Here is a 25,114-nt window from a genome sequence, read left to right on the forward strand (position 1 = left end):
GATCTGGTGGACAGTCTCAAATACTCTTCTAAGGAATGGAATTTGGTGTGTATTAGGGGCGCAGAGGGAGACCAGTGTGACCTCTTTACCATCCATCTGACCCATTAATATTAAATATTGGCCATTCTTGTCCTCTAGCTTATTAGTTAGAGTAAAAGATACTGCATTATGGAACAGTATCGCCACCCCATCATTTAAATGGACCATTAGCATAGTATGCAACATTATATCTCGTATCTCTCAGTAGCTGTGGGGATGAGGATGAAAAATGGGTCTCTTGCAAAGCTACGACTTTGGCTCTGTGTCTATGAAACATGGACAATGCTAGCCTACATTTGTTAGGGGAATTTAGTCCATGAACATTTAAAGAAAAAAAATCAACCATTTTTTATATACAAAAGTATGTTAAATTTGGCGTAAATACCCAGAGTATCTAGCAAAAAACTGGTGGAGTGGACAAAGGCACCCTTAGTGAAAATAAAACAAAGGGGAGAGACACATCAGGGGGAGCAATAAAACTATAAATAATAAAAAGGGAAAAACATTAGGGAAACTGAGATAGCCCAAAAGGATGGGACTACAATGTTTGCCATAGGGGTAGAAAAAAAATGGCAAAACCAAAAACATGGTGGAACGTGGCCTGTGTCAAAGACCACCCATGCAGTGTGTCTATAACTAAAAACAAAAATAAGTGAACGACATAAGTATATAAGAAAAACTATATAGTTATATACATTGAGGCATAGTGCGTAGTAACCATTCAGAACCTCAGTAAGGGTTAAAAATGCACTATAGCCATCACCAGAAATATACTGTCACAATATCATAAACTCAAAGAACAAAATAAATGTGGAGTCGCTAAACCCACAAAACTACCATATTAATAATAGTACCTGATACTATGAAATCTGCATAACGTAGAACAGCATAGCTAGTAAACATTAAATGAAGCTAATCAGATGAAAATACACAGAAGAGGGACTCTAGATTATAACTTTGCAAAGGTAATGGGAGAATAACACATCTATAATCCCTCTCCCCATTTATTAATAGTGAATGAGTTCCTTAAGATAGCATGATATACATATAATCTAATTTTTACTACTCATTATAGTGTAAACCAGCACAAAATATCAATGCAGAACGGAAATAAGAGATAGTTATCTTATGCAAAAACTCTAATTACATAGAGAAACATCACTGAAATGAATTCAATATAATCAAATCAGTAATTGTGAGAGTGAAGTATTCTCACCTGGCTTTAGACCAGTCCTGGGAAACTTGACCGCTAGAACCGGAGGCACGAGTAGACACTGTAATATCCCATTCCGCCAAAAGCTTAACTCCAGACTCTACGTTGGAAATAATATATGAGGAGGACTCTTAACTAACCAAGAGCTTCACAGGAAACCCCCAACGATATGTGATGTCATAGTCTCTTAGAGCTGTGGTAATGAAGTGGAATGGGCGCCTTTTTGATAGGGTGGCAGCAGACAGGTCTGGATAGATTTGTAGACCCCCCAGAGAGTCAGTGCCTTCACCTTGGTGTACAGCACGTATAATTTGCTCTTTGAAATGAAAATATAGACCCGCATTAATGTGTCTCGTGGAAAATTGCCTGGTCCTATTCTCGGTTTGGGAAGGCAGTGGACTCTATCGATTATCAGTTCTTGTTGAGAAGACGTAGGGACCAACTTGAGGAACAAATTTGAAATGTAATCAGGCAACTCTGCGTTTGACACTGAATCTGGGATACCACAAATCTTCAAATTGTTTTTTTGTGATCTCGATCTTCCATATCTGCCATTTTATCTCTCATGGATGATACTTTGGTTTGGAGGTCAGCGCTGTGAGAAGATCGTTATGAGACGATGCCAGTTCCTGCAATTCCACCTCTAGATGGTCGGTACGATTTCCCAGCCCCATAAGATCAGCTCGGATAGATTGTATAGAGGTGTCCACACCCTTCAGTACATCAGCACGGAATGCTGCAAAAACTGGGAACATAGCATGGGTGGTAAGGGGCATTTTTACATCCAGGTCTAGACCCAAGTCAGCCGGGGAGACCGTCTCTCGTGTAACAGACAGAGGACGAACCCAATGCTGGGGAAGGCATCTGTTCTGCTTTGGATTGGGGAGCAGCCGGAAAGCGTATTGGTGTTGGCAGTTTGTGTTGTCTTGTTTTCCTAGACAGCATAGTCACGAGTAAAAGTAGGAACACCAAATTGACGTATCACGACTCCTTGTGGGGATAGCGACTCAGGAAGTGGGGGTCACTGCATGGGTAGGACAAGCATTACCCTGAGAAAGACATAATTCTTTAATCAGCTAGAATCACATTTCTGACACTGATATGTATCAAATAGGAGGTTATCCCTTTCCACAATATTTGGAGAGGTTGGTAATGATCACTGGGAGACAGGTGCAGGAGATGTAGAGTTGTAGATTTTGGAACCATTATGGCTAGTGTTTTCTGAAAACCTGCCCTGTAGCTTTGTCTATCGCCTGTGTAGAAGACTCCCTGATCGGTCACAGATAAGGTGGAGGCTCTAGAAAATAAAGGTTGCCCTCCACTTCTCGGGTGAGGTAGCCTATGGGCAATTTAGGGGAGAAACTGGGTGCCCTATCACACCTTCAATCGTTCATTCATGGCCGCCGGTGGCCGCAGACCAATCCCGCATCCTCAGTGGGGAGGGGGCTATTTCAAGAGCAGGGAAGCGCCTCGGCCAGAGGTAAATCGGGTGTGTGCAGGATGGTGGGGACCACCGGTAGGCAATGGCGCACCTGTGCTGCAGCCACGGGCAAACCTGAAGTGACTGCGCCCTCCTTCCGGCCGCAACCTTAGTCCGCACCCTCCAGAGCTTTATTAGGTCCCGATGATGAGACGGCAAATTAGCTGCTGGTTTGACGTAGGGATCAGCCCAAGCGATGGGGGAGAAGGCCGCAGCCTCAAGTCATCAGGAGGCTACAGTAATGTAGTGAGGGACACTGGGTGTGGTCCAGCCAACAGCCCAAGTTACACTGGGGTAAGGGAAGCAGTGTGGGGCACCAGCTTGGGCACTCGGTTCCTAATAGTCAGAGGTGGAGCAGTCGTGGGGCAGTAGGATGTTAGCCACCATCAGAGGGGCTATCCCAAGCTGCAGATGCTGCTGGGAGGGAGTCAGCCACCACAGTAACGGCCAGCGTGTGCAGAAGCAGCCGGTGTGTTTAGCTCCCGCAACCTGAACCAGACAGTGCTGAACTGGTGGGAGAAGAAGCACAGGTAAGCGGTTACTCTCAGTGTGGGAGGGCATGGTAGGGATCCAGTCTGGCTGTGCTCCCTACCCTGAGCTGATGGAGGGACCCCGCCACACTCCATCTCAAATCGAGGCCCCGGCTTGAAAGGGGAGATCAGGCCACAATCCGCAAAGGCACTTAAAAGTACCCCCGACTCCGTGGACCGGATCCCAGTAGTGAAGTGTCAGGGGTGCAACTCAGGAGCTGCAAAAAGCCTTCAGGTCAGAAAAGGGATTTTTATTGATTGTCAGACAGGAGCTGCCTAAAGTGCGTCCACTCTCCACTCTCGTCAGGCCACCCCCCCCCCATTTTAAGCATTTTTAAGACCCATCCACATAGATTTGATGCATATAAGCCTCATTTTTTCTTCCCCTACGGAAGAAAAATTGCACGTGGGGGGGTCATGATTCAATTTGCCTTGTCCATTTCACTAGGAAGTGAATGGGATGTGGGACCTGCTCTACCAGGAGTCTGTAGGGACTCCCCAAAATCCAGATGTTCTGGGAGAGTGGGCAAGTGTTACCAGATGTTAAAAAAAAAAAGATAATGATAAAAACTTCAAGTTCTAAACACAGACAAATGTCCAAAGAAAACGGTGTTTGGTTATTGCTTTTATTATATAATAACATTATCTAATTTTTCGTCTGCAACTTCTGTCTTGCTAACGCGTTGCACACAATGGGGTGAAACGCTTTTGAAAGACAGAAGTGGCAGATGTGGATCAATAGGAGGACACCGCTGATGCCATCAGGGAACCCCCACCACGTGAGCTTGCAGACCTTGTTCCACCAACTCATGGAAAGCACCACGAGAAGATCCGGACCAGTGCATCGCTGGGAAACAGAGCTGGCAGAGAGGCAAAGCAAGCCACACAAGTCTGAGGAAAGTACAAGGACGAAAGAGCTGCTTACTGGTAAGCCTGATTAGAGTGGGGCGGGACACGTATTAATAAAACCATACGGAAAATGCCTAGGAGATTGTTTTAGTCAAGAACACTACAGGCTGCACCTGCTACGGAAGGGGTGGGGAACCTTTTTTCTGCCGAGGACCATTTTGATATATATAACATTATTTGCGGGCCCGGTGCAGGCCACATCCCCTCCATGTGATGTCACATGGGTGTGGGACCACAATCGCCGGTGATTACATAAATGCACGGAGCATCCTGAGGATGCTTCCAGGAGCTGTAAGGGCAGCGGTGTGACCATCTGAAGCATCCTAAGGATGCTCCAGGCGGCACTGCTGCATAGATTCTGGCTGCAAGGTGCCATTCTAGGCACCCTGCTAGCCAGATGAGGCTAGCAGAAAAAAGCTCTGGAGGGCCAGACCAAATGATTCCGCGGGGGCCTTATACGGGTCCCGGGCCTGAGGTTCCCCATCCCTTTCTTGGCAAGTATACACTAGTTATACTATTAATAGCAACATATGAACTTTTCTGATCAACACAGACTACATTCTGGCCAGTGGCGTTTCTAGAGAGGAGGGGGCCTGTGTGCAGTCTCCGACACGGGCCCCATCCTCTCCGCCCAGCAGCGATGGGAAAATGGCAGCTGCAGCCATTTTACAGTCATTTTACAGCGCTGGACCCCCGCGCTGTAATATTATGGGTGCAGGGTGCGCGGTGCGGGGCCCCACTGGACCCAGGGGCCCGTGTTTCCTGCACACCCTGCACCCATTATAGATACGCCCCTGATTCTAGCTAACCCCTTTATGCGCTGAGATACCAACATTCATCATGCAGGAATTAACAGCTTGGCTCTCTCTATTAAGAGCTGGATTGTCGGGGATTGCAGACAGACCCCAGGATATAGCTAACATCAGCATCTTATCATTGTATGGTTATATGATTTGCACATTTGGTTTTGATATCATATTTATTACAGCATTTGCACTTTACTGATGTGATTGATTTAGATCTTTTAAAAAGTTTTTTATATTGAGAATTCTAATGTTTTCATTTTTTATGTGCACATTAGTGTATTTCTTTTGTATATATATATATATGTGCATCTTATCTTAATGTTTGCTCATCAGTTTACATACATAAAATATATTGAATATATATATTCATGTGTGTGTGTGTTTGGCACCCCAATCTAATACATATACACAGATTTATTTTTAATTAAGGGCGGGACCCCTGATCATTAGAAAGGTCAGCAAAACATCCACATTTTTTGAATCCCCACCATAAAAGGTCCGATCGTCTTTTAATTTTTTGGTTAGTTTAAGAAAAAAAAGGAACAGATGACAAAACCGTGAGCATGTGCTCTTGGAATGTATAAAAAGTTTTAAAGCAGATCACAAGGTCTAAGCACAACACAAAATATAATATACATTTTTTATCTTCACTATAAGCGCTAAGTCTCCATATTTAAATATACCAGGCAATCTGTTCCAAGCAACTGCTGTAACTCACGCAACTGGTGTGAGAGAGAAGACTTCAGTCTATACAATAAGTTGTCTCTGGGTTCCAGGCACCAATATAAACGGTTTCTCACTGCCTCACACAATCTCACTACATCACTAAGGAGCCTAATGGTCCGCCTTCCACTTTGCTCATTACTTGAAATAGCTTCACAATAAAAATTATATAAATGTATATAAACAGTGACAGCCAGACTACAGCAGGCCTCGTATACAAAACAGAGTACACGTACGTGCACCAAAAAGTGAAAATAAATAAATAATGTTAATTTCCATCTAATGATGCCGTAAAGGGCACCATCATTGTATCTATGATGATGGCAAGGGGGAGCCTGGGAGCTCCTCTCTCTATGCTGCTCTTCAAGTTGAAGTGGCGGCAACTAGTAGTTCTGCTGTGTGAGTCTGACCGGTCAGGTCAGACTTTTGTAGGGTGGCATGGGCAATGAATATGTGTTTTTTTTCCTATGAGGGCCATTGCGTTTGATTTGTTTTTCCTGTAGAGGACAATTTGTTTTATTTTTTTCCTGGGAGGGTTTTGTCATCCTGATGAAGGGGCATGTGGCCCCGAAACGTTGATGAGACTATGATTGATTGAATAAATAACAGCACTTTTCTTCAGTCCTTACATGGACTCTGAGTGCCGCCTCTTGTGTATATATATATATATATATATATATATTATATATACAGTCAGGTCCATAAATATTGGGACATTCACAGAATTTTCAGATTTTGGCCTCTATTCACCACCACAATGGTTTTGAAATGAAACAAACAAGATGTGATTTAACTGCAGACTTTCAGATTTAATTTGAGGGTAATTACATCCAAATCAGGTGAACGGTGTAGGAATTACAATGGTTTCTATATGTGCCTCCCACTTTTTAAGGGGCCAAAAGTAATGGGACAAACTAAACAATCCTAAATCTAACTTTCACTTTTTAATACTTTGTTGCAAATCCTTTGCAGGCAATTACAGCCTGAAGTCTGGAATACATAGACATCACCAGACGCTGGGTTTCATCCCTGGTGATGCTCTGCCAGGCCTCTACTGCAAATGTCTTCAGTTCCTGCTTGTTCTTGGGGCATTTTCCTTTCAGTTTTGTCTTCATCAAGTGAAATGCATGCTCAATCGGATTCAGGTCAGGGGATTGACTTGGCCATTGCATAACATTCCACTTTTTAGCCTTAAAAAACTCTTTGGTTGCTTTTGCAGTATGCTTCGGGTCATTGTCCATCTGCACTGTGAAGCGCCGTCCAATGAGTTCTGAAGCATTTGACTGAATATGAGCATATAAATTGCCCGAAACACTACAGAATTAATTCTGCTGCTTTTGTCAGCAGTCACATCATAAATAAATACAAGGGAACCAGTTCCATTGGCAGCCATACATGCCCACGCCATCACACTACCACCACCATGCTTCACTGATGAGGTGGTATGTTTTGGATCATGAGCAGTTCCTTTCCTTCTCTTCTCTTCCCATCACTCTGGTACAAGTTGATCTTTGTCTCATCTGTCCATAGGATGTTGTTCCAGAACTGTAATGGCTTTTTTAGATGTTGTTTGGCAAACTCTAATCTGGTCTTCCTGTTTTTGTGGCTCACCAATGGTTTGCATCTTGTGGTGAACCCTCTATATTCACTCTTGTGAACTCTTCTCTTCATTGTTGACTTTGACACATATACATCTACCTCCTGGAGAGTGTTCTTGATTTGGCCAAATGTCGTGAAGGGGTTTTTCTTCACCAGAGAAATAATTATTTTGTCATCCACCACAGTTGTTTTCCATGGTCTTCCGGATCTTTTGGTGTTGCTGAGCTCTCCGGTGTTTTTGCTATCTCTCTGATGGGTTTGTTTTGATTTTTCAGCCTAATGATGGCTTGCTTCACTGATAGTGACAGCTCTTTGGATCTCATATTGAGAGTCGACAGCAACTGATTCCAAATGCAAATGTCACACCTAGAATCAACTCCAGACCTTTTACCTGCTTAATTGATAATGAAATAATGAGGGAATAGTCCACACCTGTTCATGAAATAGCTTTTGAGTTGATAGTCCCATTACTTTTGGCCCCTTAAAAAGTGGGAGGCACATGTTGAAACTGTTTTATTCCTACACCGTTCACCCGATTTGGATGTAATTACCCTCAAATTAAATCTGAAAGTCTGCAGTTAAAGCATATCTTGTTTGTTTCATTTCAAAACCATTGTGGTGGTGAATAGAGGCCAAAATCTGAAAATTCTGTCAATGTTCCAATATTTATGGACCTGACTGTATATATATATATATATATATATATATATACACATATACATATATATACATACACATATATATATATACACATATACATACACACACATATATATATATATATATATATATATATATACATACACACACACATATATATATATATACATATATATACATACACACACATATATATATATATACATATATATACATACACACACATATATATATACATATATATACATATATATATATATATATATATATATATATATTAGGTATGTGCAGGCACGGATAGGTTCGAGTTTGCACGTGGAGTTCGGATTTTTCCCTCCAAAAAAACGGAACTCAGAACGAGGCAAAACGTCATCTTACATGGACGAACATCATCATTCCTGGACAAAAGTCGAACCTATCCGAGCCTGCACATACCTAATATATATATATACACACACACACACATATATATATATATATATATATATATATATATATACACACACACACACACATATATATATATATATATATATATACACACACACACACACATATATATATATATATATATATATATATATACACATACACACACCCTGTAAATATACACACTAGATTTAATGTCTTGCGTGTTGCCTGGCTTTCTTTTTAATATTTTAAATTCTCTCTCTCTCATCCACCCATGTTTCTCCTCTCCACTTTCCCGTTCTCATTCCATCTTTCACTTCCAGCTCTGTCTCTTCTCCATATCTCTCTTCTCCCTCCGCTATTTCTTTTTCTTCAATCCCATCTTGTTCTTTATCCCCTCTTCACATTATGACACACAGTAGTGCCCCTTATACACAATGCCTCCAGTAGTAATGCCTATTATGGAATGCCCTCTGTAGTTGTACCCTTTATGCAGTTCCCTCTGTAGTTGTGCCCATTATGCAATGCCCCCTGTATTTGAGCCCATTATGCAATGCCCTCTGTATTAGAGCCCCTTATGCAATGCCCCTGTAATTGTGGCCATTATGCAAAGCCCCCTGTATTAGAACCCCATATGCAGCTCCCTTTATACAGTGCTCCCAATAGTGCCTCTTATACAGTACTTCCAGTAGTGTCCTTTATGTAGTGACCTCAGTAGTGTCCTTTATGTAGTGCCCCTTATACAGAGCCCCTTATGCAGTACCCCAAGTAGTTCCCCTTATACAATACCCAGTAGTGCCCTTATACAGTGCCACGGAATTGGTATGAAATACCGCTGGCCGCATGGCCGGCGGTTCGATTCGCGTCAGAGGCAGCCCGACAGGAGCAGAGTGCGACGCAGCGGAAGCCCGACAGCGCTGGAAATCCCGATCGTGGATAGGGTAAGTATCCGCTAACCTAACCTAACCCTCCTTAGGGGTGCCTAACCCTAACTTCCCCCCCAAGTGCCTAACCCTAATACCCCTTCTAAGTGCCTAACCCTAACCACCCCCTTCCCGGCTGCCTAAACCTAAGTCCCCCGGGGGGTGCCTAACCCTAAGTCCCCACCGGGGGTGCCTAACCCTAACCCTCCCTCCCCCTAGCCTAACCCTAACCCTCCCGGGGGGTGCCTAACCCTAAGTCCCCCCCGGGAGCCCTAAACCTAACCCTCCCCCCCGCGGCTGTCCGCTGGCGGCGCCCGGCATCACTACGATCGTGATGCCGGGCGCCGGTCTCCCGGCGTCGGGGAAATGCGGGCGTCTACATCTAGACGCCCGGCATTTCACCCTTGGCGGGATAAGACAGTCGGGAAGCCGGCTGCCGGTATTTAGGCAGTCGGCTTCCCGATTGGCCCCCAGTGCCACAGTAGTGTCCTTTATACAGTGCCCCTTATGCTGTTCCCCCAGTAATGCCCCTAGTAGTGGCTGTTACGCTGTTACCCCTTATGCTGTACCCACTCTCCTGTGCAGTACTTACCTTTCTTCGCACTGGTCAGCACTCCCTCGGAGACGTCCGCTGCCTACCGCTTACTGTATCTAATTATATCCAGCAGGCGCAGGCTCACAGTAAGATCCAACCTTCTACGGCTTTTGGACAGCGCTATTTATTAAATTAAACTTCTCACTGTTTTATAAAACACATTACTGTTCATTGTAGTCTAATTTATGGTTTAATTCAATCATAAGATTGAGGAGACGTCTGGCATACAGTGTATTATATGTTGCACTATCAAGTGGGTATTTTTAGTTGTTTAATTGGGCAGAGTGAGTATAGAAATGCAACAGTATAGTATCCAATAAAAGAATAGGACCCGATATCCAGCACCTCAGAGCTGAATCTGAAGTGTCTTTGCTGAGATAAAATGGCTGCGCTACCTTCCACAAAGCAGGCTCTCTCTCTCTAAGGGGGATCAAGTCTTGGAGAGAGATAAAGTACCAATCAGCTCTTAACTGTCAATTTTCAAACACAGCCTGTAAGATGACAGGAGCTGATTGGTTGGTACTTCTCTCTCTCCAAGGCTTGATACATCTCCCCATAAAACATTTATCTAATTTAAATAATCTTGCTTTGCAAAATAACCCTTTTGTTTTGCAACTCAATGGCACACATAATGCTCCCTATTATTATTATTACATGTTACAAGTGGTCCACAGCGCCGTACATACAGTACAGGGGTGCACAGAACATTACATTACACTACAGTAACCAAAATATAAACAGAGCACAAGTAACAATTAGCAACACAATTCTCCATACACAGTACAGCTGGGAAGCTAAAGGCTGTCATTGAAGTGCTAGAGAAGAGGGCTGTGAGACAGTAGGGAGGAGGACCCTGCTCCTAGGAGCTTCCAATCTAGGGGAGATGGGAGACAGACAGATGACATGAGGGCGCCGGAAGTAGGCAAGGTATAGATGGCTGAGGCAGTAGGGAGAGTGACCTGGTGACACGGTTATGTGGTGGAAGGGCATGCTTTGATGAACAGGTGGGTTTTCAGTGCACGTTTGAAGGTGGGATTGGAGGCCGAAGGAACTGATGAATTCTCCTAGTGTAAAGGTGTACAGGGAGAAGCGCAGGGGGCCTAGGACAGAACCCTGCGGGACACCAACGGGAAGGATGGAAGGGGGGGAGGTGAAGCCAGAGGCAGACACAGAAAAGGAGCGGTTGGTGAGGTAAGAGGTGAACCAGGCAAGGACGGTGTTAGAGATGCCAAAGGTCTGAAGGATGCGGTGTAGAGGATGATTCACGGTATCGAATGCTGCAGAGGGGTCCAGAAGGATAAGCAGAGAGAAGTGGCCCCTGGATTTGTCTGCAAGCAGATCATTGGTGACTTTGGCCAGGGCAGATTCAGTGGAGTGAAGTGGGCAAAAGCCAGATTGGAGAGGAACAAGGATGGAGTTTTCAGAGAGATAGCTGGTGATGCGGCTGTAGACAAGCCGCTCAAGTAGTTTGGAGATGAAAGGGAGAGATAAAATGGGGCGATAGTTGGCAGGTGATGGGTCGAGGTTGTTTTTTTTTAGAATAGGTGTGACAAGAGCATGTTTGAATGAGTGAAAGATGCCAGCTGAGAGAGAAGTTAAAAAGGTGAGCAAGGTGGGAGCAGGCGGTGGCGGAGAGGGAGCATAGAAGGCAAGAAGGGAGGGGTTCAATGGGGCAGGTAAAGGGGGAAGAGGACAAGATAAGGGGAGTGGACCTTGTAACCCATGGAGGGGCTTAAGGAGCACAAGGTTGGGTGGCCAGGAAGTGTGGATGGTGGTGGAGGTGTGGTTGCAGCAGGAAGATTGGAGGCTATAATGTGACAGATTGCCTCCTTCTTCTCTTTCAAAATTGAGGCAAAGTCAATTGCAGTGAGGGAGGATGGGAGTATGAAGGAGAGTGTTCAAAGTACCAAAGAGGTGGTGGGATTGGAGGACTGAGAGGAGATGAGTGACTGGAAGAAGGATTGCTTGGCGAGGGAGAGGGCCGAGCTGTAGGAAGAGAGGACAGTGAAGGAAGTCCGCCAGAGAGCGAGATTTCCTCCAGAGGTGCTTGGCGATGTGCAAGCATTTTTGGAGAAACCGGGTCAGTTTGGAGTGCCAAGGTTGGGGTTTGTAACGACGGAGAGGGACAGAGGAGATGGGGACAACAGAGTCAAGTGCAGAAGTGAGGTTGATGTTGTAGAAGGAGGCAGCCTGGTTGGGGCAGGCCATGGTTGATAGAGAAGAGAGGAAAGGAGAGGTCAAGTGTAGAAGACAGGACAGCAGAGTCGGGAGTCTCAAGATTGCGCCTGGTGGTGGTGGCTTTGAGTGAGGGGAGGAGTTGAGAGTGCGAAGTAGAGTAGATGGAGGTCAGAAAGGGGGAAGGGAGAGTTGGAAAGTCAGAGAGAGCACACAGTTGAGTGAAAAAAAGGTCAAGGGAGTGAACGAGACAGTGGGCAGCAGCGGAGGTTCATTGAGAAAGTCCAAAGGAGGAGGAGAGGGCAAGAAGATTGGTGGATGCAGGATTTGTGATGTCAATAGGGATGTTAAAGTCAGCAAGGATTATAGAGGCGAGGTCAGCAGAGTAGAAGTGGGGAAGCCAGGCAGTGAAGTTGTCAAGGAATTGGGTGGGGGAGCCTGGGGGACGGTAGATGACTGCAACACGGAGATGAATGGGGTAGAAGAGACGGATAGAATGGACCTCAAAAGGTGGAGAAAGAAAGGGAGGACTCAGGTGGGATAATGTGTAAGGTGCAGTTGGGGTATAAGAGGATGCCCCCTCCGCCGCCTTGGTGGTTATCAGATCTGACAGAGTGGGTGAAGGAGAGGCCTCCATAGGAGAGGGCAGCAGGGGAGGCGGTGTTAGAGGAAGAGAGCCAGGTTTCAGTGATGGCGAGAAGGTTTAGAGAGTGGAAAATAAAGAGATCGTGGATAGAAGGCAGTTTATTGCAGACTAATCTGGTATTCCAGAGGACACGGGAGAATGGGAGGGAGGTGTGGATAACATTGGCTGAGTTGTGGGTGAGGGGGGTGGAATAGATTTAAGGGGAAGGTGTGAGCCGGTGGAGATGGTTGGTATGGGGCAGGGGTGAGGAGGCATAGCGGGCAACACAGGGTGGAGGGAGAGGGTGTAGGAACGCGAGAGCGAAGGATCACAAGTGAGCACACAGGAGGTGGGCAGGAAAGAACAGCAGAGGACACAGGTACTTAAAGGGGAGGCAGACAATGAGGCAGTGTAATACGGCGGTGGAGTAGTGGAAGAGAGTAGGTAAATAGTGTTGGAGGAATAAAAGTCACATTAAGAGTAGTAAACAATAAACTGGTAAGAAGATGTAAATTCAGATAGGGCAATCGAGTGTTTAAAAAGCACTATGACCAGTATCTCCCATTAGCCACTGCTAATCCCCAGATGCACCCATCATGCCATGGAAACTGTACCAGCAGAAATCAAAGCGCATGCCACCACTAACACAGTATTGCAAGCAACGTCTTTCCCATGTTAAAAAAAAACTGTCACTGATGTTTATTTACTAGTATACTGCCTGCATTAAAGTTACACTGTACTTCTTATATCCTGTTCATGTGAAATCAGAAAACCTACTAACCGGTTTGAGTTATTCTCCTTCTAACCAGTAAGACTAGGCCAATTCCTAATTTAAAGATGAAATGCCTGTATTTCAGTTACAGCGTGCAACAGATGACATATTTATAGAGAGATCATTTCTGGCTATGTGACTAGTGCCAGCTCAGACTAATAATCAGCTACTGTATTGGACAATAGTACAGAGGTTTCCTCTGAGTAATACAATACTATACAGTCTATGCCATATCTATAAACATAAGTGACACACTCACCTTCCCAAATACTCGGACCACAAAGAACAGTGCTGTCATAAGGGACGCCAACATGGTGACCGATAAATAGGAGAGCACCAAGTACCCGATGCTGGCCGTCTGTCAGATGCTGAAGTCTGCTAATAGGATTACCAGCCTAGATCCCACACCTGCTGTCCTGGGGATGTAATCCTAAGCGTCACCAGGAAATGACAATATAGCGTAGGGGGTAGAAGTATGGATACTGCGTCCCAATGGTCTGACTGGCCACAACAGCATCCAAGCTACGTGTGATTGTTATTTTGTCTTAGGAGCAAAGCGTAAGCATGTAATAGTATAATATATGATAAATATGTTACATATAACATATGTATAATAGTTTGCATCTGAAAGCTCGTCAGTGGTAGTGTATGTGCCTGTGGAGGAAAGAGTGGTATTATTTTTCATATAACATATATATATATATATATATATATATATATATATATATATTATTATCGTTTATTTATATGGTGTCACAAGTGTTCAGCAGCGCCTTACAAAGTACATAACCAAAAAAGTGACTTACAGTACAATACAATACAATGCAGGACAAGGACATGGATAATATACACTGATACATTGGTGGCCATAACACCAAAATAAGCAAAAGAGCATAAGCAACCAAGTGTTAGGTGTCCTAGTGGTGAGTAAGAAGCAGATGAAAATAAAGTAAGGAGAAGCACAAGAGGGTAGAGGGCCCAGCTCACAAGAGCTTACATTCTCAAGGGGAGGGGCAGATAGGCAGGCATGATACATATGGGGAAGACAGGGAGGAAGCAGTATGTAGCCCGTTTGAAGGATTGTAGAGAGGTGGAGAGTCTGATGGGGGGAGGGAAAGAGTTCCAAAGGTGGGGAGCAGCAAGGGCAAAGTCTTGGAGGCGGGAGTGGGAGGAAGTACTCAGTTGACAGTAGAGGCGGCATGCATTTGTTGAATGAAGAGGGCGGACAGGAGAGTTAAAGGAGATGAGGTCAGAGATGTAAATGGGAGAGGAGTGTGTGAGGGCTTTGTAAGCGAGTGTGAGAACCTTGAATTGGGTTCTGAAGGGGAGCCAGTGGAGGGCTTGTAAGAGAGGGGAGGCAGATGTAGAGCATTTGGAGAGAAAGATGAATCGAGCGGCAGAATTGAGGACAGACTGGAGAGGAGAGAGATGAGAGTTGGGGAGGCCAGATAGGAGGAGGTTACAGTAATCCAATCTGGAGATGACCAGTGAGTGTATTAGGGTTTTAGTAGCATCCTGGGTGAGAAAGGGTCTGATCCTGGAAATATTTTTGAGATGGAAATGACAGGACTGAGATTCTGCATATGTGGTTTGAAGGAGAGGGAGGAGTCCAGGATAACTTCAAGACAGCGCACTTTGGGGCTAAAGGAAATAGTTGTGCCATCAATTGATAAATAAATAGTGGGAACTGAAGTTATGTGGGAGGGCGGAAAGATGATCATCTCAGTCTTAGACATTTTAGGTTTAAGAAATCGCTGGGACATCCAGGAAGAGATAGCAGAGAGACAGTTGGAGATACGAGTGAGGAGAGAGGGGGAAAGGTCAGGGGAGGAAAGGTAGATCTGAGTGTCATCAGCATAGAGATGATAATGGAGGTCAAAAGAGCTGATGAGTTCACCTAGAGAGGACGTATAGAGGGAGAATAGGAGTGGTCCAAGAACAGAACCTTGGGAAACACCTAATGCGAGAGGATGTAGGGGCGGGAAGATAACAAATTAGAGGAGACAGAGAAGGATCAGTCAGAGAGGTAGGAGGATAGCCAGGAGAGGGCAGTGTCACGTAGACCAAGGGTGAAGGTTATGCAGCAGAAGAGGGTGGTCTATAGTGTCAAAAGCATAAAACACAACATTATTTTCACTAGACATCTTGAATCATGAAATCTGGGGTAACGAGACTTGTGGCAGCTTTAACCTCAGGGAAGGCAGCTTACATGCCCATGACATTCGCACGAGATGGACCAGTTCCATGCATCCAGATGGTCACCACCCAGAAACGCCCAATTTCACTAACAAAAGTGTTACATGGACAAACAGATCAATCCATACGCACTCACAATCTCCGCCCGTGTGCGTATGCCAGGTCCGGCACATATGCAGTCTCCGATGGTCTGATTACGGCGCATGCGCATTATGCAGAATCTGCATTTCCATCTGCACTCAGCATCAAGCCTCCTGTGATCGCTGTGTACCCAGCACTTATCATGTATCTCAGTGGCACCCAGGCTCATCAGGCACCCGGACTGGCCCGTCTCACATGGGCGTAGTGACAACCTGCAGGAATATTATCCTCCATACAGTGGATCATCTCCGCTTCTGTGGTACTTTTCCAAGTGGCCAATGCAACACCTTGCCATTTTAGGGAATTGTATGATTCATGGTGCCTGTAATATTTGTGATCCTCCGAAGAATTGATGTGATGTGTGCATATGATTCTGAGCCGGGAGCACAGCATAACTTTGTATCTGGAACAAATCACATTGCAATGCGAGGGCTGCACATGTATTTACTGTTTTGCCTGCAGGGTAAATACTGGCGGCTTTTGCATGTAGCCCACACATGCTGGACAGCTTTATTATTACACTGCAATTTAGATCTGAGTTTGGACACGTCCCTCCTGAATCTACATCTCTCTGCACGTTATATCTGCCCCACCTGTAGTGCAGCATGGTTTTACCAAGGTGCAGAGTTAACGGAATAGGTATGAAATACCGCCGGACGATATACTAACCTAACCCCCCTAACCCTCCTTAGGGGTGCCTAACCCTAACCACCCCCTTCCCCGCTGCCTAACCCTTAGTCCCCCCCGGGGGTGCCTAACCCTCCCACCCCCCCGCGGCTGTCCGCTCGCGGCGCCTGGCATCACTACGTCCGGGATGCCGGGGCGCCGGTCTCCAGGCGTCGGGGAAATGCGGGGGTCTACAACTAGACGCCTGGCATTTCACCCTTGCCGGGATATGACAGTCGGGAAGCCGGCTGCCGGTATTTAGGCAGTCGGCTTCCCGATTGCTTCCCCAGTTAACTGCTGCACTTTTTTTTTGCTTTGCTCCCAACTCAGGGTCAGCTCCCATGCATCTTGTAGCAGACTTTCTCCCATTACAACTGTGCACATATCGCCATCTAGTGGTTGATGATGTGATACCAAGCAACTTTGTACCGAATTATTCATTAACACAAAATAACATTAACACTGTAATAAGTTGCCCTTTTCCCTCCTGGGCACACTTGTTCCTTTACCCATCATAGAGATGCCCCTGAACAGCATTTGGATAATTACTTCTGCCCTAATAGAGCACAGTCTCAGCCAAGAAAAATCACAGATCTGGACACCCTTATACACGCTCAGTGATGGACCTGGATTCCAGCCTACTTTTTCCTACAAGCTTCCCAATATGCTTTTTGGGCCAAATGTGGTTACTGGCTCTTGCTGCGTGCCCCAGTCCTCCACTTTCTCACGCGTGGTCGTCCCGCCACACTACTGCTCTATTTTTTTATACTTCTTTGGTTGTCTGGAATACTATAGCCATCCTTGGGCCGCTGCCTGTGAAAGAAGCACTTCGGACATCTGGTTTGGACCCCTCAGTTGGTGGCCTTCAGCTCTCCAGTCAACTTTTTGGGGACTTTTCTCCTAGTGTGAGCCTTTAACACTTGCAATCTACTGCAAACATATTTTGAATTTTTTCATTACTATATTTAGTTTGTCTGACTCTTTCTGTTGACAGTTGTAACCTGTTGGAGCTGCATTGCCTGTATTATTTGTTGACTTATTTGCATAATAACTACTAGCGGTGACCCTCAGGGATAGGATAACACGCTGTCACCTGCTATTTTGTGTGATGGGGTTTTGCCCACTGTTGCTTCTTCCTTGTCTTATTATCTGATGTCCAGTGCTCACTAGTGCCAGGGGTAGGAATGACCATCGGCACAGTTGCCATCGATGTTGATGGTGGCATAAACCATCGATTGCAATAAAGATGTGGTCCTGTACCATCGATGGTTCAGAATCGAAGATTCACACATGCGCAGAAGACTGTCCATGCAGTTGGGCAGTTTCCTCTGCGCAGCGGCAGAGCAGCTCCGTTCATCTTCTGATAAGGGGGTGGGGCCAGGGCCCTGGGAGGAGGCTTGGTCGGCATACTGAGTATAAGTGCCGGAGTTAGGGGCGGTGCAGGGCTACCGACAGCTGAACATGGCAAGTCAGCTATAGAGCGAGGACAGGCCATCAGCATCCCGAGTCCCTGACACAGAGTGTACCGGGATGCTGATGGCCGGCCTCGCTTTATAGCCGACTTGACAGGCTCACCTGTCAGTCAGCAGCCCTGCACCGCCCCTAACTCTGACACTTAAATGCAGTGCAGCACTGAGTGAGGGGAAAAAAAAACCCATCGGGGTCCACGGCTACAATCGATGGCAGCAAATCATCTGGTTCTCTGCCATCAATGGTAAATCTGTTTAACATCGACTGGTGCCCAATGATGATATCTGATCATCAATGGAATGGTCATCCCAAGCCAGGGGTGACCTTTAGGGGTATATTTACTAAAGTGCAGGTTTTTAGAAGTATAATTGTTGCCCAAAGCAAGCAATCATAATCTAGCCATTAGCTTCTAGAAGGTGCTTGATAAATGATAAGTAGACTGGTTGCTATGGGAAACAACTCCACTTCTAAAACCCGCACTTTAGTAAATATACCCTTTAGAGGCTACATCACACTGCTGCCTCACCTGCTATCTTGTGCATTTCTGGAAGCTAGGACTTTAGCTTAGCTTTTTTTTCTTTCCACTTCGAAGCTGGGTGGCCACTCCGTTCTGCCCAGATCTACATCCCCAAACTCCACCCCCTACCGGTGACCTTTCATTTGAATTGGATATGATGTTGTTCACCTCTTCAAATCTCTTACATGATTATAATGCAATAGGGGAAGTGAATTGCACTAACCTGGGTCGGCCACTCTCATTCGTAAAGCTGTAACCTGTGATCAGTCCTGGAGCTGGGTCTGTCACGCCTTCTTCAGGATGCTCTTCTTCGCGGTCAGTCCTGGAAACATGGAACCTCGCTACCAGCTGGGCGTAAGGTCATAACTGGCCTCATACACCCTTTTTTATTCATGCTAGGGCCCAGCCTAGACAGGGAATAGCAAGGAATAACAGTACTCACAGAGACTCACTGGTGATCTTCTTACGTTGCAGTAATACCTGCAGGGGCGTAGCCAAACTACCCTTCCGTCGAGGCTACTCACTAACTTTGCCCAACCTGGTATGGTATGGCACCCAACCAACCTATTCAAACACAGCAAGCACCATGCCCGTACCACCAACTGAAATCTATGCACTAGATAGGTTGCCTTGTTAGTGTAATGCACCATAACTCCCTACAGTACAAGTAAAAGAACAAAACTATACTTTGCAGTCAGGATACAGTGCACTAGACAGTAAGGGAAACACACGATAAACAATGTAATACAGTACAATATAGAGGCAAAATATAGTACAAAATTACATGCTAAACAACAATACTGTACAAAATATTACTGTTAACCTCAATTCCATGTGGCCTCGGGATGAGGCCGAATATCTGAAGCTGAGGCTAGGTACACATCAGAATGACGCACAAAAGACGCAATGGTCGTTCCAATTTGTCTTCATCCCAGAACATGATACAGAGTGTACACACTATGCAACCTTATGAATGACGGCCTCATGTTGGATCCTTGTATCCATTTAATCTTTTCTCCTGTACACACTATGCAATCGTTGTGTAGATCACTGGGAGCTCAGGTGATGTCTTCAGGGGAAAGCTTATCTTGTGGTCTTATCGTTCATGACATCTTCCCATCTGACGTGAACCACATCAGATGTGAGATGCAATGAACGACGTACATGAACGCGCGATTGAGAGTACATACTATGCGATGTGAAGGATATGTTGTTCCAATTTGCCTCAAGATGACATATCGCCCAATATATCGTGTAACGTGTACCCAGTCTTAGTGCCTGGGGCATACTTGATGACTTAGAGATGCTGCCTGCCCTGGAGGACCAGGGAGAGGAGGCAGGTGAGTGGCATGAGGGTGGAGCTCCGTAAATAGCGTCGTTACCCAATTGGTAACCTTGCACAGCTGGCTGATACAAGAAACCAAAATATTGGATGGCCACACTGGGCATACTAGATGTAATTGTGATAACATGTTCCGCTCCCTTATTGTGGATAGGACTATTATCAACAGGGCAGGTGGAGTAAAGGCATATAGATGGCTCAGATCCATCCAAGCAAAGGCCATTGCATCCATTATCCAATGCTTCCTTCAACTATATTAAGGGATCTGTGCATTTGAGGGGTCTGTGATGAGGTCTGCTATAGGTTTTCTGTAAATATAAAATATCTTTGGAAAGATGGCGCTTTCTAATGCAACCTTGCTGGCGGGATGAGTTTCCAAATTCTCTTATGTCCTCAGGTTTGGTATGTGCAGCCACACACTACATAAATCTGCTTAGCTGCAATGGTTTAAACTGGCAATTACAACTAGCTTCATACACTTAGAATTACAAGGCTTCCTCTGCAGGAGCAACTATCTCCATGTGTTAGGTGTATGACTGTGCTGTATAATGTGGAGTTCAAACATGTCATGCTAAGCATGGCGTGTTGAAAATACAGGGGGATTTAGCTGAAGGTGCACACCTCCTGTACGTATAAGACGAGTCCTCCTCCCCCCCCCCCCCCCCCATACATCAGTAGAACATCCTCAGGAAAAAAAAAAAAAAAGCAATCGGTCTGTCAGGGGTGCGCCTCTGTTGAAAGGAGGAAAAAGGTCAAATACCAGATACTCTTAGGATATTGGGATCTGGGTGTACTAAGAGTATGTCATCCAGATACAGAATGATTCTTATGTCGAAGATATGATATAACTGCCTTTGTGACTAAGTAAAGCTATAGGCCAACCACTATGATAGTCCTTTGACTGAGGCGATATTTCCAGTACAATCTCATGAGACGTTTATGACTCATTCATTTGGATAAAGTAGAAAACCAGTTTAGATCTTTCTTTATGCACTAGGAGCCCCTATTTATTAGGTGAGGGATATACAGTGGGTAAAATAAGTATTGAACACATCAACATTTTTCTCAGTAAATATATTGGTAATGGGGCTATTGCAATTAAATTTTGACCAAATGTCAGCAACAACCCATGCAAAGAAATCAGACCATAGATGTTCATAAATTAAGTTGTGTGTAATAATGTGAAAGGACACAGGGAAAAAGTATTGGGATCATTGTCTTTCTGAAATGTCCACCCTCGTTTCATCTTCAGCATCCTGGTAGATGGCAACAGATTTTTATCAAGAATGACTCAGCACATTTTTCCATTCATCCTTCCTTCAATCAATTACATGAAGTATGCCAGTGCCGAAAAACAGACCCACACCATGCTTTACCCACCTCCAAACTTCACTGTTGGTGTGGTGTTTTTGGGGTGATGTGCAGTGCCATTTCTCCTCGAAACATGATGTGTATTATGGCAGAGAGTTAAATTTTTGTCTCATCTGACCAGACTATATTCTCCCAGTATTTCACAGGATTGTCCAAATGTTGTGCAGCACATTTTAAACTATTTCTTCAGCAATATAGTCTTGCGCAGTGAGCATACATACAGGCCTTGGCGGTTGAGTGCATTACTTATTGTTTTCTTTGAAACAATTGTACCTATTAATTCCAGGTCTTTCTGTAGCTCTCCACAAGTGGTCCTTGGCTCTTGGACAACTCTTCTCCAAAAATATGCAGGCAGGTGAATTGGCTCTCAACAAAAATTGACCCTAGTGTGTATGTGTGTGAGCATGTGGTAGGGAATATAGATTGTAAGCTCCACTGGGGGAAGGGACGGATGTGAATGGCCAAATATTCTCTCTGTAAAGTGCTGCGGAATATGTGTGCGCAATATAAATAACTGTTAATAATAAATAAATAATTATTTTCACTCCTCTGACAGAAATCTTGCGAGGAGCACCTGGTTGTGGCCGGTGTATGGTGAAATTATGGGCCTGATTCAGAGCCGGTCGCTATTTGCGGTCGTTCGTTCAAAAAAAGGGGTGGTTATTCAAATGAACCGTTCGCTCTTTGCGGTCTGTTCACGCCTCTAGGTCTGAACGAGCGAACAAAACTTCCTGTCGTTTTTTGGGAAACTACGCCCCCTGGCCGCTCGCATCCTACGTCATGTCCGCTATTTATTAGATTAATAGAGTACATCGACCAGGGTATGAGCTGCTCGCTATTCTTGTGGTTGGTTTTTGCTACCACAATTTTGCAAGCGGTTCTGGCTATAAAACAACCCAGTGACGTGCTCCATGACGCTGCTGTTTTAATTATGCACACCCATAAAACGCCCGTTTTGACCTTTAAGCACGCCTGCGATCGGATCTCCACTCCCCGTTTTCAAGCACCTTCCCCGGTTACCACCCACATACGCCTCTTTCTGTCACTCAAATTATCAGGCATTCGCTATTTTGCGAGCACATGAATTTCGACCGCACTGTCTGGTTCGCGCATGCGTATAACGATCCGTACGCATGCGCAGTTGGGCAAACATCGCTCGGAGCGAACGAGCGTCCGCTTACGAGCGGCTCTGAATCAAGGCCTATGTTCTTTCCACATCCGGATTATGGCCCCAGCAGTGCTCACTGGAACATTCAGAAGTTTAAAAATCCTTCTGCAACCAATGCCATCAGTATGTTTTGCAACAATAAGGTTGCAAAGGTCTTGAAAGAGCTCTTTGCTTTTACCCATCATGAGAGGTTTCTTGTGTGACACCTTGGTAATGAGACACCTTTTTATAGTCTATACTTAGGGAGAAAGGGAAGGGGAAAGATCGTCGCACTGACCAATTATTATGAATTATTGTAATGAACCGCTATTCCTATCATATATTCTATTAATAGTGAATGTTTAACAAGGTAACGGTGGTGCTCACTAGAGTTATGTTATATGGATTTCAAGAGAGGAGAAAAGAACTCTGTTTTGTGAGCACTCAATTTATGTGGTATAAGGATTTAAAAATGAACTTTTAATAGGCAATATTAAAACGACAAGAAAAGTTCAACAGGAAAAAGCTTAGTTTGAAAGACAATTATGATTGCAAAGCATCATTTCATCTCAAAAAGTACGCTTAGATATATCCCTATTAAAGTATCTGAAAGATATACTCCAATGTTATTCTAGAAGGATTGTTATATACGTTTCAATAGCATACACTGAAAATTTATAAATTATAAAAAGCGTACAAAAAAGAAATTCCCCTTGTCTTGTAATAATGGCGAAGTATTGCACAGTGAATTTTGTAATTTCAAAAACATAAGTATATATCATGGACTTCAATAAATTATCTAGATTATACTGTATATAAAAGAAAATGAAGTGTAAGGATGGTCAGGGTATAGAAGCCGTTAATTCGTGATTCTGCTACTCCTCACCCGGAACCGAGTCCTTCTATGAGGAGTGAGTGACCATAAATAACGGGTTGCCCATAGAAACAACAGAATAACAGTGATTTTACTCAGATGTTCGTTTCTGCTTTGTGGGTCTTACTAATTAAGCATTGGACCCACAATGAGAGAATTACTAATCCTGAGGTAGTCACCAGTTAATAGAAGGACAGAAAGCAGGGTCCAGTATACATATAGAGCACAAATCATCTATATCACATAATACCATCCATCTATGCTTATATAATAAAGTAAATTGGATATCCCTGCAACAGAGTACTAGAATAATAGAAAATAATTGTTTCCAAGTTTGACTCTAAATTGTTACATATAACAGAAAACAAACTGATACACATCAGATTTTAAAAAGAAGTAACAAAACCAATGTCTAAGTGAATTCTAAATAGAGAAATAAATAAGATCCTGTGGCTTTTTTATATAAGATCTGCCTCATTTTTATATATCATTCATTATATTGTATATTGCCCAGCTGCATTTTTATATATCATTCATTATATTGTATATTGCCCAGCTGCATTTTTAAATGTTGTTACAAGGATTCTTTCCTAATGATTTTTCTCAGCAACAAATCTCAGTATGTAACATAAAGCCACAGTTACAGCAGATGCCTGCTGTTATATTAGGATTGGTATATTCAACAAAATAGTTTTACCAGAAAACATGGACCTGCTTAGTGGTATAAATAAACCAGCTCCGTTAGTAGATAATACACAAAAATTTACCTAGTTCAATATAACGTATTCACTGTTCAAGGACATATCACAGGTAAACAGAATAGGCTATCTGACCCTGATGGGTCCGTACACTGTGTATGGCATTTAACGAATTAAATATATACCGACTTGAAGTCGGGGTCTCCGTGCTGCGCAGTCACGGGAGCCCTTGCCGCTGCTACTGCTGAAGCCGACACGCGTTTCGCCGATCTGGCTTGATCACGGGGGAATGGTGTATTTATTTCTCTATTTAGAATTCACTTAGACATTGGTTTTGTTACTTCTTTTTAAAATCTGATGTGTATCAGTTTGTTTTCTGTTATATGTAACAATTTAGAGTCAAACTTGGAAACAATTATTTTCAATTATTCTAGTACTCTGTTGCAGGGATATCCAATTTACTTTATTATATAAGCATAGATGGATGGTATTATGTGATATAGATGATTTGTGCTCTATATGTATACTGGACCCTGCTTTCTGTCCTTCTATTAACTGGTGACTACCTCAGGATTAGTAATTCTCTCATTGTGGGTCCAATGCTTAATTAGTAAGACCCACAAAGCAGAAACGAACATCTGAGTAAAATCACTGTTATTCTGTTGTTTCTATGGGCAACCCGTTATTTATGGTCACTCACTCCTCATAGAAGGACTCGGTTCCGGGTGAGGAGTAGCAGAATCACGAATAAACGGCTTCTATACCCTGACCATCCTTACACTTCATTTTCTTTTATATACAGTATAATCTAGATAATTTATCCATTTATAAGTCCATGATATATACTTATGTTTTTGAAATTACAAAATTCACTGTGCAATACTTCGCCATTATTACAAGACAAGGGGAATTTCTTTTTTGTACGCTTTTTATAATTTATAAATTTTCAGTGTTTGCTATTGAAACGTATATAACAATCCTTCTAGAATAACATTGGAGTATATCTTTCAGATACTTTAATAGGGCTATATCTAAGCGTACTTTTTGAGATGAAATGATGCTTTGCAATCATAATTGTCTTTCAAACTAAGCTTTTTCCTGTTGAACTTTTCTTGTCGTTTTAATATTGCCTATTAAAAGTTAATTTTTAAATCCTTATACCACATAAATTGAGTGCTCACAAAACAGAGTTCTTTTCTATTCTCCTCTCTTGAAACACCTTTTTGTAGGCC

At 44.0% G+C, this 25,114-nt stretch overlaps 1 protein-coding gene across 1 annotated transcript in view; it reads right to left on the reverse strand.

Annotated features, from left to right (window-relative positions):
* LOC148477918 (uncharacterized) overlaps positions 1 to 13,786 on the reverse strand; it is a 72,389-nt gene extending 58,603 nt beyond the window's left edge. The window contains exon 1 of the mRNA XM_088456005.1: positions 13,720 to 13,786. Within this exon, the coding sequence (XP_088312131.1) occupies positions 13,720 to 13,773 (54 nt within the window). The 5' untranslated portion in view covers positions 13,774 to 13,786. The remainder of the gene's footprint in view (positions 1 to 13,719) is intronic.
* Between the last annotated feature and the right edge of the window lie 11,328 nt (positions 13,787 to 25,114).

Source organism: Taudactylus pleione, unplaced genomic scaffold (genome assembly GCF_031769625.1).
Source record: "Taudactylus pleione unplaced genomic scaffold, aTauple2 ptg000683l, whole genome shotgun sequence".
In the NCBI taxonomy this organism is placed as follows: domain Eukaryota; kingdom Metazoa; phylum Chordata; class Amphibia; order Anura; family Myobatrachidae; genus Taudactylus; species Taudactylus pleione.